The 12,945-nt window shown below is 40.6% G+C and overlaps 1 protein-coding gene across 1 annotated transcript in view; it reads left to right on the top strand.

Annotated features, from left to right (window-relative positions):
- Positions 1-322: 322 nt before the first annotated feature.
- Positions 323-12,945, top strand: part of Rad21 (RAD21 cohesin complex component) — a 29,806-nt gene continuing 17,183 nt past the window's right edge. The window contains exons 1-2 of the mRNA XM_069991296.1: positions 323-523; positions 8,487-8,661. Of these exons, the coding sequence (XP_069847397.1) occupies positions 8,518-8,661 (144 nt within the window). The 5' untranslated portion in view covers positions 323-523; positions 8,487-8,517. The remainder of the gene's footprint in view (positions 524-8,486; positions 8,662-12,945) is intronic.

Raw genomic sequence — 12,945 nt, 5'->3', positions numbered from 1 at the left:
TTCTTTAAAACCAGGGCAAGAATCAATCTAATAGTCACTCTACTATTCGACACTGCGCATGCGCCGTTCGCCGTTCGCCGCCGCCGCCGCCGCCGCCACCACCACTCCCCCTCCCACCCGCCGCTTCTGGCAAGCCTCGCTCCGCAGAGGAGTAGCTTCGCGCCTGCTCAGTTCCGGGCTCCACAGGCCGGGGAGGAGCGGAGCCCAGCCCACAGGAAGTGATCACTGCGCGTGCGTCCCTCCTCCTGGAGGCTCCGGCCAGCCGCGCAAGCGCACAGGCACCATTTTGACCGTAAACATCCTGCCGATTTGAACCGAGGATTTGGGCGGCCGGAAGAGCCGCGGCGTAACGGCAGCCATCTTGTTTGTTTGAGTGAATCGGAAAGGAGGCGGCGGCAGAGCGGCGTCGGGAGCGGCTCCGAAGCTTCACTTCTCCAGAGTTCCCCCTTTCCCCGCCCCCTCCCCCGACCCTTTTCCCCCCTCCCCGGGCCAGCCAGCCCGCCCCGCTCGCGGCGGAGAACCGGTAAGCGGCCCGGCCGACCCCCTGCTTTCGCTCCGCTCCCTCCCCCCCACCCCTTCCCGCCGTCGGGGCGGCCGACTCCGGGGTCCGGCCGGGCGGGTCGAGGGCGGCCCTCGCCGCGCCCCCGCGTGCCGCCGCCCGGGGCCTCCCCCGCCCCGGGGCCGCCCTCGCCCCGCCCGCGGCGGGGATCCGCGCCGGTCCGGGTCGGGAACGGCCGCCGGGCCTCCGGGGGTGGGCGGGAGGCGGCCGCGCGCCGCCGCCCCGGGGAGCCGGGCCCGCTCGGGTCTCCGGCGGAGCCGCGGGGAGGGAGGAGGTTTGAACGAGCCCGCTCTGGAGACCGGGCCGCCTACTCCACGGGTGAAAATGGCTGTCGGCGGGGACGCGGGATCCGGGGCGGGAGCGCGCGGGGCTGGCCTGGCGCCGCCGTTGGTGCCAGGCCCGAGGGCAGCCCGGGGTCCGCGGGGCGCGGGGGGTCGGGAGCGCGCGGGGCCGCAGGGGGGGCGGGGGGAGGGCGCTCCCCGACCACTGGCTGCCGCTTCCCACCCACTCTTTAAAAGAAACTCTCAGGTTGGACACACACACACACGCAGGTCTGATCGGTGGGAAAGGAGACAAGAACTCGCCTCCGAGTATCGTAGGACACGAGTAGAACAGCTTTCAGTTTAACTTTTCTTTAACTTTTAACTTTTTCTTATAAGTTGTGGGGTGCGGTGGAGATGCTCTCTTGCGGGGTGGGGGGAGGGGTTGGCCCATGACACTGTCCTGTTAAGGTGCCAGACTCAGCGGCCTTCAAACTTGGAAGAAGGAAAGAGGGGTTGGTTTGGTCAGTCTTCATTCCCAGATCGGTCTGATTTCTTAGGCTGTCTTCCACGTTCCAAAAGCATGGGTGTTGTGAAGGGCTCTCTTCACGAGGGAAAGTATTTGCTGTCACTCGACTTAGAATACAGTTAACCATTGGTATCCAGTAACCATCGGTTTTCAGGGAGGAAGAATCCTGTGTTCTTAATGAAAATAATTGCCAGAGAGACTAGCCGAAGAAACTTTCCTAAGTAGTAAAAGTCACTAAATACCTTTGTTTAATGTTGGAAGTCGCAAAACGCTTTTGAGAAGGTTGATAAGGATGAAAGCAGTGGCCAATGATTAAATTATTTGACAGTGCTGAAAAGGTAACAGCAGTGTATAACTAATGGACATAGTGCAGTCTGTGCACAAGTCATTTCAGTAGAGCATAATCTTTACTCTTGCTGTATCTATAAAGGCAGTATATTAGTATGCATAAAACGAAGTTGTCTACTTAGGATTGTGTATGAGGTAGAGCATTAAAGTTGAGATTTTTGAGAAATTGTTTTGTGATATAATAGACATTGTGCTGGCTGAGTGATGTATATCTATTTGCATCAGCTGTGGCACTAGTTAGATGCACTGTAACATGATTTTTAAAAGTATTCTTAGTAAGTATTCCCACTTTTTAGATGAGAAAGCTAAAGATTTAGATTTTATTATTTTGCTTTGTTTTGAGATAGGAGACAAATCTTACTGTCTAGCCCAGGCTGGCCTCCAACTGGAGATCCTCCCTTCTGCCTGGGCTTCATGATTGCTAAAGTTACAAACCTGTTAAGCTCAGAACTTATTTACCTTTAGAAGCAGCAATGTAGGGGCTGGGAAGGTGGCTCAGTGGTAGAGTGCTTGCCTTGTATGCATGAGGCCTTGGGTTCCATTCCTCAGCACCACATAAGCAAAAAGAAAAAAGCCGGAAGTGGTGCTCTGACTCAAGTGGTAGTGCACTAGCCTTGAGCTGAAGAGCTGAGGGACAGCGCCCAGGCCCAGAGTTCAGGCCCCACGACCAGACCCCCCCCCCCCAAAAAAAAGAAAGAAACAGCCATGTAAAGAAAAGGCTGAATTTAAATCTAGGCCTGTCTTAATTGTGAAAACCCTGGATCTAATACTAGGACTAAAAGGGAGTGAAGCTTCAATGTGCAAATTTAGAAAAGCCTACTTACTCTTCCTCCTCCCTCTACACCTCAAAGGGTCTCATTTTTATATATGTTAACTTTCCAAGGTTAGGAAACTCCCAAACACCATTCTTTTATAGTATAGAGGTTAAATGCTTAACTTGCTAGTTAAGGGCAAAGCAGATTTTGTCTTGATTTCCAGTGCGGCCATTACTACTTTGAATAGGTGATGTGTATGTATGCCCAAGTTATTCTGTTTGTTACTGTTAAGCAAGGTGCTTGAACTGTTCGTATTATGTGTGTATAAGTATGTATGTCAGGCAGTACAAAAATGTGCACCTCACTTTCCCTGAAGATCTACTTTGCAAAAATGGATGATTGGTACTTTTTTTGTGTACTGTGTAGGTATTTTATACTTGTTCAAGCAGATTTTAAGTGTATACATTGGCTCCGGGTTTGTAGGGTTCAACATAGGTGCTGGATTCAAACAACTACAGGTCAAAAGTAGCCATATTTTATTTTATCTGCCTGCCTGCCTGCCTTTCTTCCTTTACCCCCCCACCCCCACCCTCCCCTTGGTCAGTCGTGAGGCTTGGACTCTGGGCCTGGGCGCTGTCCCTCAGCTCTTCAGCTTGAGGCAAGTGTTCTACCACTTGAGCTACAGCACCACTTCCAGTGGTTTATTGATGATAAGAGTCTCAGGGACCTTCTGCCCCTGCTGGTTTTGAACCGCGATCCTCACATCTCATCCTCCTGAGTAGCTAGTATTACAGGCACAAGCCACCAGTGCCCAGCTCAGCCATACTTTATCATGAGTCCTCTTCATGGCTCCTGCGTTTCTTTTGTTTCATTTTTACTAGTTGAAAGTTTATCAGAACTCTGTGTTGAGCACCTTTATAGTACCATTTTCCTCGTCATTCAGATGATTACCATTACTTTTTTTTTTTTTTTTTGGTCCGGTTGTGGGGCCTGGGCACTGTCCCTCAGCTCTTCAGCTCAAGGCTAGCGCTCTACCACTTGAGCCACAACGCCACTTCCGGCTTTTTCCTTTTTGCTTATGTGGTGCTTAGGAATCGAACCCAGGGCCTCAGGCATGCAAGGCAAGCGCTCTACCACCGAGCCACCTTCCCAGCCCCTACCATTTCTTTATAAACAATACTTCAAGGCATACATGTACTGGGAATCAAAAAAAAAATATGTGTCTTTGTTGTAGTAATCTAAAACCAAACATATCTGAGATGTGCATGTGTTCTGGTAAAAGGTGGGATAGATGTCGCTTATCTGCAGAAGATGGTTCCAGCACCTGGACGCCTCTGCCCAGCCTTCTGTCATCACCAGAAAAATACCTGAATATTCAGGCTCTGTAAATAAAGTGGTATAGTGTTTTCAAGCACCATTCATTCATCTTCCAGCATACAACATAGCCTCTAGATTGCTTATAATACCTAATCCAGTGTAAATTGTGTGTAACGGTGATTATGGTTTAGGGAATAAGGAAAAGGAAGACAGTGCGTACATAGTACAGAGTTGTTTTGGCCCACATGTGGGTGAATCTTAGGATGTGGAACCTGAAGAGAAGGAGGGTAACCCTATTTATGTATATACGTGTAGTGAGAGCAGCAGAAGGCTGTCTGTCCATGCATGCCCTTCCAACAACTCGGAATTTGTCTTAGAGATTTCCTGAGTTGGTGCAAATTCTGCATCAGTGTTTAAGGCTGCCTGGTATTATGTTGTATTCATTATTTTCAGGTCAGTCATAATCACATAGGCTATTTCTAATGTTTTGTTAAAAGTTAGACTGGCAAGGCAGCGTAGTGTTGTAGTTTGAAGTGTAAGCACTGACTTAAAATTTTTTCTTTGTTGTTTTCTCGTGTAAAATGAACCTATAGGACACTTATTAGAAAATTGGATTATGAAACATTTGGTGTGTGTTTCTCTCCTCACTCGTTTACATAACTACTGTCCTAATAGAGGGACTGAATACTGCTAATGGCTGACATTGTAGAGGAAAACTTAGCTCCAGTTTGACTTTGCTTCTTTGGAATAATCTTAAATTGCTCTTCCTTGAATTAGTATATTCTAAAATGCTAGTCCTCAGGACGTTTTTTTCCCTAAGGATTAATTGAAGAAGTTGCTTGTTGCTTTAGAAAATAATTGAGAACTCATGGAATTGTTGGGCTCTGCTGTGGTATCAAATTCAGGCTTTCTGCCAAGGCTTTTATAAAAGATTATAAGAATTTAGGAACTTCAAAAAGTATAGAGATGGCTTTTTAATGTTGGATAAATGTTAGTATTACCAAGAAAAAATTGGTTTGCAAAGGCAACGATTACAATTTCTCTTTATTTAGATTTAAGCCAATAGTTGATCCACCACTATTCCTTCAGTTCAGCTTCCTGCAGTTACTAGAGTGATTTCCTCTTGCTAATCGTTTCCCAGATTTAATTTTAGCTGACTCTGCTTTACTTGTTCCCCACCCCCCAATCCCATGCCAAGAAGGCATCTGTTTAGGAATCTCTGCCTGTACATAGCTGGAATATTTAGGCCTGGTGCTCTGCCTAGCAGCTGAACTGATGCTTACAAACTACTGACACCTGTTGAATAGTGCCAGCAGTTTATGTATGTCAAATTATGTGGTGTATCTCATTTATGTACTCATTTAATACATATTTAGTAATTGTCACATGGCAAACAGGATTTTTTGTTGTTGTTTACTTGGGACAAAAAGTTGTGTCTGTGGGGAAACTTGGGATATCACAGTGACTATATTTCTAAGAACACGCTGCCACATTGGATTTTAATAAAAATTCTCTACATTTTTATTACACTGCAGGGGCAGCTTAGATTTTGCTTTAACAACCTTTCTAAGGCTTGAAGGAGACACATTGACTATAGGAGTTTTTCTTCCATCGGGAGCAGTATATTATGATCTATAAAATACTAGGTAAATAAGGGACTTTTGAAGTGTTAGTATTTAATATTTAAACTTTAGCAAGGGTGAGGAACTTTTTTTTTCTGCCCAGGGTCACTTGGATCTTTATAACATTATTTGAGGGCCGTAGAAAATTGTGAAAATAGGCTGATGTCCCCAAGCAGCCAAAGAGAAGTGTATGGAAAGCATACATATGTATTTATCCAATTGTACCAAATGATTATACAGTCTTCCTCATCCCTGCCTTAAAACATTTGTTCTGGGGCTGGGACTGTAACTTAGTGGTTGAGTGCCCACCTAACACGCATTAAATCTTGGATTCTATTCTTCTGTGGCACATACACAGAAAAAGCTGGAAGTAGAGCTTTAGCTCAAGTGGTAGAGTGCTAGCCTTGAGCACAAAGAGGTTCAGAGGCAGCACCCAGGCCCTGAGTTCAAGCCCCATGACTAATTTTTTTAAAAAAGCATTTGATCTGAATTCTTTCTAGTATAGTAGTAGTTGGTTTTTTACTTCAAATTTGGGAGAAGGAGGTTACAGTGTTAGACAGTTAATGAAGCTCCCCACCTCAGAGAAAATTACTGTGAATTAATGATCTCTTAGGAGTCTTTTTGTTATTAAAATATAACAGATGGTAAACATGGCTTGCTGTTGCTCTGTTTACACTACGTCTCACCTTTCCAGTTATTTTTACCATTCAAGAAATTGCTTGCCTATGATAAGTTCAAGTTGGAAAGAACAGGCATACTTTTAGTTGAAGATACAATAAGCAAATCCTAAATTTAAGAAGTGTAATTACTCTGGGCCTTTTATTTTGTAAGCTAACCAAAGATTTTTTTACCTACCAGCACACATGAGAGATTCTTAACAGTGTTTAGTGTTTTCTGTTTTTTGCTTAAACTTCTGTAATAAGAACATGGTGTTAACTAATTGGGCATCAGTCTGCATTTTCCTAATGGCTAATCACATTGAACATTTTTTTATGTTTTTGTTTGCATTCAATATTTCTGCAATGGCAATTTTTCTTTTGCTCATTTTCTAATTCAATTATTGGGGGGGAGCTTGAGATTTGTTTCCATATTTGAGTCCCAGTCAGATTTGTGGCTTGTGTCAACTCCAGTGACCCCTATAATCCTAGTTAATTAGGATGCTGAGGTCTGATGAGCCTTGTTCAAAGCCAGCCCTGGCAGAAAAGTCTGTGACACTCTTTATTTCCAGTTAACTACCAAAACCTTAAAGTGGTGCCATCCATGAACAAAATGCTAAGGGAGAGTGCCCAGGCCCTGAGCTCAAGCCTCCATAGCAGCGTCTCCCACCCTCCCCCACAAAAAAGATAATGTGGTTGTATATATTTCTTCCCAGTCTATAAGTGTTTGGGCGTTCTCTTAAAGCAAAAATTGTTGAATCTGACTAATTTATTGACTAGTTTTCCATTATGGATTGTGTTTTGGGTGTGTTATCTGGGAAAAAAATTTACCACATTATTTGTACCAAAAGACTTTTCCTTGTTTTTCTTTTCTCTGAAAGTTTTGTAGTTTTATATTTAAATCTGTGGTCTAATATGAATTCTTACATGGTATGTAAGTTTGGGTTGAGATTGTTCTGTGAGGGAGGGGCTGTGGATGACAGTTCAGCCACTCCAGTCCTATTGGTTGGAGACTATTCTTTCTCTATTGCTTTTGTATTTTTTTATTTAAAAAAATAGTTGGGCTTATCTATGAATGTGTTTCTGCAACTGACTTATAGATATGTATGTAAGTCTTGAAGTCAGATAGACTAATTCTCATTTTCATCATCTTTGAAATAGTTGTAGCTATTTCATTTCTCCATGTTGGCTAATCTTGTCCAAAGAAAACCTCAGGAGATCTTAATAATTGTGTTTGTTTTATTAAAACTTAATATATACTTACCAAATACAGTATAGAATAATTGCCCTGGAGAAAACAATCTTATCCTAAATAATCAATATTTATAGCAGCTTGATTATTAATAAAACCTAAACAAATGTCTTTTAAAGGTAAAAGGTTAAACAGTGGTAGGTTGCTTGTCTCATAGAATGCTATATAGCAATAGATGAGACGTGCTATTGATAAATGCTAACACAGTAGATGGATCTCAAGAACATATGACCATATGACATTCTCAAGATGACAAGATTCGAAATATACAGAAGAATGCTGGATGCCAAGGTTTAGGAATGGTGGGAAGCAAGTGATGGGTATAACAGAATTTTATGGTGTTAGAATAGTTCTGAATGTTACTTATCTTGGTCTGGTCATAGACATTATAGACAGAACTTTATTTGGAAAAATAAGCTGTGAAAGGGGAAAATTAATATAAAGGAAATAACAGTTTGCATAGCTACTGTAATCTCTGAGGTTTACAGGCCTGCTTTTGCTGAAAGAAAAGTAAAGTTTCAGAAAAGTAAAGTCAGCAGACAAGTACACTTCACTCTATTTAAAGCTCTGTGTGTATGAGACTCTACTTTTTTGTCTGTTTTTCTAAGTCTATAAAAATAGGATCAGAAATACTTGATTAACTTTGCTTAGTGAACTGTAAAGTGCTTAGCAGTTTATTATTTAAAGTAACAATTGTCTTTTCACTGAACAATATTCATTTTAATGGTATTTTTAAACCCCATTGAAACCTGTGCCTGAATCCTTTTCTTAGACTTTATTTATGTATTTTTATTTTTATGATAATGGAGATTGAACCTACGATCTCATACATTACTAGGCTTAGACATTTTTCTCCTGTCATGAAAGGTTTTGGTCAGTAAACTGACCATTTCTGTCAATAATCAGGATAAAAATGAAATTAATGCTTTATAGAACTTCTAAAAGAATTCTTTATGAATTTTTTATGATAGTTTTTAAGATAAGGCATAAATAGATTTGATTCTCGTCTCTTTTCCCTGTAGCTGAATTATTTGGAGATCTTTTTCTTGCCATCAAAATAATACTGTATTTTGTAAAATACATTTTATACCTTCAGGCCTTTGATTTTTCCAGGGGTTTTTGTTTGTTTGTTTTTACTTCATAAATACTTAAGTTCTCATGTGGTACTATACTTTTTTCTTCCCACAGGTTTCCTCTTGTTTCATAGAAAACCAGAACCATGTTCTACGCACATTTTGTTCTCAGTAAAAGAGGGCCTCTGGCCAAAATTTGGCTGGCAGCCCACTGGGATAAGAAGCTAACCAAAGCCCATGTGTTCGAGTGTAATTTAGAGAGCAGTGTGGAAAGTATCATCTCACCAAAGGTATGTTTGATGTTGGTATTTTTATTCACTTTATTGATATCTGAAGTAGAACTTATAAAAAACAGTCCTTTATATCTCTGAATATTGGAGGCAATGAAAATCCATAGGTTTTTCCCATTTTCATTGTTTTGTCTTTTATCACCTTTAGATGTGTTTGGATCCAACTGTTTGATACTCTTTTTTAAAATTCTCTTAAGTGCAGATATTTTTTATTTGCCTATTTTAATAAGAAATATGTATGAGGTGGGGCAATTATTTTAGGTATTTTTATACTTCTGTGTTAGTGATAAGAAATTTACAAAACATTCAAAATGAGGAACTATTGTTAATTAAAAGGAGTTTGGGGGTGGGGGCACATCCAGCCACCTTACCCAGCTTAGCAGACACTATCTACACCACTTGGTTTACCTATGCCTCACAGGTCTACTTGCCAATTCTTAAGAATGCTAAGCTTATAAAGCTTCTGCTGTGCCCATTTGCAGGAACTTCCACTAAATCTTTTCTCCCTTATTTATGTTTGCCTCTCACGAGGATGAAAGCTTCTAAAGTAACCTTATTTGATTTGCTTTGTTTACAAGTGTGTTCCAGGAGTAGTTGTTACTGATGCTCTCTTAAGTTTGTTTGTTTGTTTGTTTTCTGGGTCCTGTTGTGGGGCCTGAACTCTGGGCCTGGGTGCTGTCCCTCAGCTCTTCAGCTCAAGGCTAGCACTCTATCCTTGAGCCACAGCGCCACTTCTGGCTTTTTTCTCTTTGCTTATGTGTTGCTGAGGAATCGAACCCAGGGCCTCAGGTATGCAAGGCAAGCACTCTACCACTGAGCCACCTTCCCAGCCCCCATCTCTTAAGTTTTTAAACAGTGATTTCACACTTACGTTATACAAATAGTACACTAATATGGAAATTTTGCTTTGTCAAAAGGACCTTTAAAATAAACTCCAGCTATAGAATTGTCTTCTATCATAGTTATCATTTTATTGATGGCTAGACTTACTTTAATCACAAATATATGAAGACTAAGCATGGTGATACCTCTGTAATCCCAGCACTCAGGAAGCTAAGGCAGAGGGTCCTGAGTTAAGAGGCCAGTCTGGGCTATATAGTAAGACTATGACTCTCCAAAAAATTGAAGGATTAAATCTCAAAGGAAAGGTATTTAAATATGATTCATAAATATCTTTATATTCATGTTTTAAAGATCCTTTCACACACTACATGTTTGTACCAAGTGTCCTGTAACAGATTTCCAGATCATCAGCTTTGTCAGTTTGGACCAAGTTTGCATAATGTATTAGAATGACTGTTTGTTGTTTAAAGAGTCAGAGAATCTTGGCAGTAAACTTGGGGATATAGTAGAGACTTGTTTAGAAAAGTGGAAATGTGTGTTTTAAGGTGAGAAAAGTGAAAATTTGTACTTGGAATTAAAGGTTGTGGACTTTTAACTGGTTTACAGTTATAACTTATAGAATTGATTGATATTATGTTCATTTCTATCATATTCTCTCTGACTCAGTAGTAATTTAAGAAACATAATAAAATGAAAACATTTTGTAAACAAAAGGGGGAAAAAATGACGTTGGTCTTCTTTTTTTTTTGAGGGGGGGGTCCGGTCGTGGGGCCTGAACTCTGGGCCTGGGCGCTGTCCCTCAGCTCTTCAGCTCAAGGCTAGCGCTCTACCACTTGAGCCACAGCGCCACTTCCGGCTTTTTTCTTTTTGCTTATGTGGTGCTGAGGAATCTAACCCAGGGCCTTAGGCATGCAAGGCAAGCGCTCTACCACTGAGCCAACTTCCCAGCCCATGACATTGGTCTTCTTACCTAAAGAAACCTTAAGTACCTTGCTATGCCTAGTAGAATTATGTGAGTGTGTCTATCATACACATGATTTCTTTTGTGTATTATTGTATATTATAATATTTGGTAATTAGACTATATTGGGGAGAAGGTGTATTTGTAGCTGTACCTCAAATTATGGTTACACAGGACCATAATTTGTCAGCCACAGAACTTAAGTGCAGAATTTGAAATAGACTTCACCTGGGATGAAGTGAAGTAATTCAAGTATTTATAGTATGTATGATTATAGAGGAAGCTGCTTCTAGATATTCTTTGGAATATTATAATATATGGCATATGTGCTGTATTTAGAAAGTTCTGGTTTTTGTTTTAGCACCATTAGAGTTTGAACTCAGACCTCTTACCTGCTGGACTTCTACTCTTATCACTGAGCCATGCCTCCTGCCCTGGTTTTAGCTGATTATTTTTAGGGTAGGTTCTCAGTTCTTAACTGAGCCCAAATCTGCCTTCTTATGCTTCCCACTGGGATAATGATAATGTTCCATTACATGCATGCTCCCTTTAGACCTTTCTGCCTAGGCTGACCTCAAACCACAATCCTGCAGGTCTCAGTATTCCAGGTAGCTAAAGTTAAGTTGTGAACTATCAGTGCCTGCCTCAAAAATTTTAAATTCTAAAACACGTTTGTTCTTAGGATTTCTTATACAGAGTATCTGGCTATGGGTCATTGTTTTGTTTGAACATTATTGAGTTCTTCTCTTATATAGTTTATATTATTTCTAATTTTTTGAAATTTAACTCTTCTGGTCCGATGGTCCTAACAGTACAGTCATTTAGAATGACAGATAAGTGATACAAAAAAAAGTCTTTTTAGCAAATAATTATGAAACATCAATGACTGTATATCTTTTCAAGACACCAAAACACGATCCATGTTAAAAAAAAATAAAGCTAGATTTTGTTAAAATGCTCATTTCTGGGGTCTAGGGATACAGCTAGCTCAGTGGTACTAAAGAAAAAATAAATGCTCTGTGTGAAAGACATCAAGAAAATGAAAAGATAATCTAGACTGGTAGAAAAATCTTTGTATAAAACATACATACCTGTTGAAAAATTGTTGTCCACCAAAGACAGAAAGGACTCTTAAAATTCAACAAGGAGCAGGGAAACTGAAGACTTTTTAACAGACAGCTGGCATAAATCAAGTAAGTTTATTAAAAAGCATTTAATAATAATGTCATTAAAGAAATGCAAATTAAAACAACCAAATGCCACTACTTAAAAGATTAGAATGGCCAAAATAAATCCAAAACACTTAACAGGAAATAGTGGTGAGATGTCGAGCAAGACTCCTTCACATTCATTGTTAGTAGGAATGAAAAATGATATGGCCATTTTAAGAGAGTTTGGCAGTTTCTTTGCTGAGGAATCGAACCCAGGGCCTCATGCATGCAAGGCAAGTGCTCTACCACTGAGTCACCTTCCCAGCCCTGGCAGTTTCTTATGTTCACTCTTCTCATACAGTCCAATGACCTTGGTCCTTAGTATTTACTCAAAATAGTTGAAAACTTAAAGTCTTTACAAGCACCTGAAGCGGCTTTTTCATAATTACTAAAACTTGGAGGCAACTAAGATACCCATCAATAGGTAAGTGGATAAAGTCAACTGTAGTATATCCAGAGAGTGAAATTATTGTTTTGTGCTTTAAAAAAATAAGCCCAGGCTGAGTTCAAGCCCCATGACTGACCTCCCCCCCACCCCCCCAAAAAAAAAGATAAGCTGTCATACCATGGACAGACATAAAGGTATCATAAACATATATTAGGAAAAGCAAGCTAATTTGAGGCTGTATACTGTGTGATGCTTAGCTGTAAGACTGGTTAAGGCAAAATCATGAGGAAAGTAAAAAAGATAACAGGGTTGGAGCAGAAGGGATGTATAAAAAGCAGAAAACGGGAGTATTTTTTGTTGTTTTTCTTCTTAAGGCAGCAACAATTATTTGCCTTAAAGTACAATGGTGTGCCATTTTATGTTCATATTTAACAAATGTTAGACCAAAAGTGGTCCTAATGTAAACTATGGACTTGAGGTAATAAAAGTATGTTGACATCATTTTCCAATTAGAGTAAAGGTACAACTGTGATAAATGACGTTGGTAAAGGAGGCTATTCATGTACAAGGAGTATATGGAAAATCTCTGTAACTCTTCACTCAGCTTTGCTATAAACCTATAACTGCTTTTTGTTTTAAAAGATGTTTCAGGTGTAAACGGCTCTTCTTGAATACGGTTTTTATAACAATGTCATTTGTATGTATACATATAGATAGATATATAGGTACAAGAAAAAAATCACATGCACATATATTCAATACATATGCACATTAAAACACAGAAAAGCCTAGGATACATGCCAAAATAATTTATAGGATTATGGGCTTTCAGTTTTCTTTTTTAAAAATAATCATTTAGTGAGCATTTCTTGTTAAATCTG

The sequence above is a fragment of the Dipodomys merriami genome, unplaced genomic scaffold (genome assembly GCF_024711535.1).
Source record: "Dipodomys merriami isolate MVZ:Mamm:240054 unplaced genomic scaffold, mDipMer1.0.p SCAF_4, whole genome shotgun sequence".
Taxonomy (NCBI): domain Eukaryota; kingdom Metazoa; phylum Chordata; class Mammalia; order Rodentia; family Heteromyidae; genus Dipodomys; species Dipodomys merriami.
This window is presented reverse-complemented; position numbering and strand designations above follow the sequence as displayed.